Source organism: Entamoeba nuttalli (assembly GCF_000257125.1).
Source record: "Entamoeba nuttalli P19 unplaced genomic scaffold asmbl_2372, whole genome shotgun sequence".
Classification (NCBI taxonomy): Eukaryota; Evosea; order Mastigamoebida; family Endamoebidae; genus Entamoeba; species Entamoeba nuttalli.
In genome coordinates this window covers 1-4,517 of record NW_008575270.1, presented here as the reverse complement: position 1 = coordinate 4,517, position 4,517 = coordinate 1, and the positions used below count along the sequence as shown (strand labels likewise).

General features: G+C 24.2%; 1 protein-coding gene across 1 annotated transcript; it reads left to right on the top strand.

Annotated features, from left to right (window-relative positions):
• Window positions 1-486: 486 nt before the first annotated feature.
• Window positions 487-4,466, top strand: ENU1_021440 (dedicator of cytokinesis protein; the record flags this gene model as incomplete). Its single annotated transcript, XM_008857007.1, has 2 exons — window positions 487-4,189; window positions 4,234-4,466. 2 exons carry the CDS (start codon window positions 487-489, stop codon window positions 4,464-4,466), a joined length of 3,936 nt encoding a protein of 1,311 aa, XP_008855229.1.
• Between the last annotated feature and the right edge of the window lie 51 nt (window positions 4,467-4,517).

The window sequence follows — 4,517 nt, the reverse complement described above, 5'->3', positions numbered from 1 at the left end:
ATTGTTTAATTCTTTCTATCTTCGTTTTAACTTCTTCTCATTTCACTATTCATTAATTATCTCTTTCTTATTCTTTCCCTTTATTCATTACTCACTTATGTTTCTCTTGGTATTTATTCTTTTGAATCAATTGACACTATTCATTGTAAATTTACATTTCACATGAATGCCACTTAATAACGAGATGAGCATAAAGTCAAAAATATTAGAAATGTTAAAGTATTAAAATAATCAAATTATCATTGTTCGACTTGACAACAAAATGAGGGTGTGTTTGCATCCAATCTCTGATATTCCTTCTTCACAACTACTTCACTATTCTCTGGAACATCAATTCTAACTAATCTGTTTCTTTCCCCTATTCTTCTTGCATCTATGTATTGAAGAACATTCGTCATGTGTCGATTGACATTTTAGTTCCTGCTTGGTTTGCCAATTAAAAATAGATTAGATACCTTAATCAATGTAGAACTAGAAAATAAAAATATGGAAGTTGATTTAGAACATCTTCTTGATTCTCAATTCAATAGAATGAAAGAATATGAAGAAGAATATAACACACTATGTGTAAGGATTGATAAAATTGAAACACAAAGAGAGGGTATGAGTAAAATCATTATTGGAATAATTTCTGATGAAACAAAAGAAATAGTCTCTGAGATTAGATGTATAGAAATACCAGAAAGTATTATATTAAATAACAATGAACACGAATATGAAAAGAAGAGTCTCTGTATTTTTTGTATTAATGAAGAAGTGAAAAACAAAGGACTTTTTATTAACAAATATAATATTGAGTCAATAGGAATAATTCCAATGAATGAAATTATTTGTGGAAGAACAAAGATTGATACTATTCCAATTAGAAATGTGAGTAGTAAACAAAATACAATCAAAGAAGTGATTGAAGAAGAGGAGATAAAACAAGTCAAATGCCAAATTGAAATATTTGTAGGAGGATCAGACAATGAGTTGATAAGTTTTGAACATCATGAAGTTGGAACAATACAGCAATACAATGATGAACAATATATTATATTTGTTAAAAAGATAGAAGGAATTAAAAAAATAAAACATGGAATCATTGAAATTGAAAGTGATAGAAATATGAAAATTAACAAAGAAGAGACTAAAAAGATTAAAACAACAATAGAATCCAATCAAGTTATGATAATGTTCAAAACAAACAAAGAAAATAAGATAATCCATCTTTTGTTTAATAACAAAGGAGAAGAATATAAAGGGGTTATTAATCTTACAATGACACAATGTAATAAAGAAGAGAGAATAATAATGGGATATAAAAAAGAAAAAAGAATTTGTATTGTGTATCTTGTTGTAGGAAATTGTACACAAAAAGTTAATTGTTTTGAAATAGTTAAATCTAATGAAAATGAATTAAACAAACTCTCCAATTGTCAATACAAAAATAATGGATATGAAATTGTGTTATTTTTTCTCTCTCAAACATTAATAACAAATGATATAATAAATATACATAAATTAGCATTTATTATATCAAAATTAACTTCTATTTCGTTTTTATTATCTCAAAAAATCATCTCTCATGTAATTGCAACAATTATACAAAAGAATGAATGGAAAATAGATCTTTTTATACAAATCATTACTAAATATATAGAAAAACTCCAAACAAATTCTCATTTTAGTTTAGACCCAGAACGTTATATCATAGGAATTGGATTTTTTATTAATATGACTTTACTTGCATTAGACCAAGAAGATTTAACTAAATATGACGAGTCAAATATTCAACAAACACTAATTAGTCTCATTAATACACTTATTGTCTTTAAACGACATTGTAATGAATATCAGTGTTTTAGAGGTGTAAGTTATCAAATTGGGAGATTAATTAATAAAACAAACACTCTAATCAATGAAGGAGAAGTGCAACAAAATAGTCCTCAATTTGAACTATCAGAATCTTTTAACCAATTTATCAATAACCAAGAGTTTTACAAAGGAATTTTCTCAATAAAAACACAAAACGAAGTTATATCTAAAAAGTTTTTACATTATTGGAAATATATTCTTGAATCATTAAAAGGAATGAAAAGAACAAATTATACAATTATTTTCTTATTTTATAATAAAGGATTTGTCAATGGAATGAATAATAACATAAAAGAGATGTGTATTAAAGAATATTTGAAAGAAAGTATGAATATTCTAGAATGGCAAAACAAGGGAGAAGAATGGGAACATATTATCTTTTATTGTTGTTTTTTGATGATGATTCAGAATAACAAAATAATGAAGAATGAAGAAGAAGAAGAGAAAATGGCATATACAATGAAATTTATTCTGAAGCGGTATCAACAAATTGGGAGAGATATAAACATGGTAGAAGGAATAAGAAATATAATATTTCAAGGAACAGAAATAGATGTTGATAGAATGATAATGAAAGAAAAAATTAAAGAAACAAGAACAATAAGAGATAGAGAAAGAAAGAAAATAGAAATAAACAAGAACTATAATCAACCATATAAAACAGAAAAAGAAAAGAAAGAAGAAGAGAATCAAAACGAGATAAAAGAAGAAATAATAGAAGAAACTGAAGGAAATGTTGGACCTTCAATGAAAATGACAAAATTACTTAAAGAAATTTATATTGAAAATGGAAAAATAATCATTCAAGAAGTTAGTAATGTATTGAAAGAAAATAAAGAAAGAATTGAAATAAAAGAAAAATATATTGATATAATGGTAAATCTTTTATTCTATGTTCCAATGACAAATGATTATTTATCTAATCTCTTTAATGGAATAGATAAAATATTAATAAACCAAAATATAGACTATTTGAAAGTAAAAATATTTTCATTTCCTTTAATTAGAAATATCATAAAAATGATGAATGATAAAGAAATTACAATTAGAGAGAAATGTTATACATATTATAAAAGAATCATTGAAATAGATTATAAATATCATAAAACACTTTCAATTACATCATATTATTCAATTACAGCAATCACAGAACTTCAACTAAAAGAAAGTATATTATTAGAAGAAACACTAGAAACAGAAATAGAAAATAAACAAGAAAAGTGTTTGTATGAAAATGATATGAATAAACTTGTCTTTCAAATTAAAGAAATTTTAAGTGTTTCACATGAATTAATTAAAATGGATAAATATAAAACAGATATGAATCTTATTCAAGAAAAATATGTTCAAATTGCAAAGAAATATCAAAAATATCCAAGACTATATTATACATGGATTGACAAACTTGTTCAAACACAAGAACGATGTGGGAATTATATTGAAGCAGGAATTTCAATGAATAAAATTATTGAAATAATATGGTATTGTATCAAACCAATAAATCAAGAAATAATTGAAATAAATAAAATACCATTTCATATAAAAATAAATGAAAATGAAATAGAAATTGATGGAAATGATAGAGAATATCCATTTAATGAAAGTGGATTTGAAAGAAGTATAAATAAAAGTATTGAATATTTTACAGAAGGAAAGATGTATGAATATAGTATAAAAATGAATGAAATATTAATTGAATATTATAAATACAAAGAAGAAATGAATAAAGTTTCAAAATGTTATTTGAAAATGGCAGAATTATATAAAATGAAAAATGATAAAAGTCTTATGTATATTGGAGAATATTATTTTGTTAAATTTATAGGAATAGAATGGGGTGAATTGGAAAATAAAGAATATATTTATCGATCAGAATTACGAATTGGAGATGCAATTACACAAATGACAAAATCACTTGGTGTTACAGTGAACGGGAGTATTACAATAATCGATCAAAATAAAGATATTAAAGAACTTCCAAGTGATACATCATTTATTCAAATAGGAACTGTTAAGAAACTAGAAGAGAAAGATAAAACAAACACATTTATATCTGAAATACCTATCATTAAAACTAAAGATAAAAAGAATATTACTATAAAAGATATATGGAAGAAAAAACTTATTATTACAACAGAAGACTCTCTCCCATCAGAATTGATAAGACAAAAAATTATTCATATTGAAGAATATCTTTGTACACCAATTGAATGTTGTATTGACGATGTAATGAATAAGAAAAAACAACTTATTTCACAAATTAATATCTCAACCAAAAGAAACAATCCAACTACAACTCTCTTATCTCTTTTACAAGGATCATTAATTCCTCGTTTGTTATACTTTTTATTTATTAATTATTACTCATATTTCTAGAAGTGAATGGTGGAATTATTGAATATTTTGAAATGATCAAAAGTACTAATTTTAATAAAGAACATCGAGAACAATTATTGAAAGAAATATCTTCATTTCTTGATTTATGTAATGAAGGTTTACATCTTCATGAAACAATGTTAAACAAGAAATATTTACAACTTCATTTAAAAATGAAAGATGGCTTGCATTCTCTCTATTCAATCTTGAATTCTCTCACTATTACTGTTTAATTAGACACTTTTCTTGTTTACTTCATTTCTTTCTTTTATTCTATTCTAATA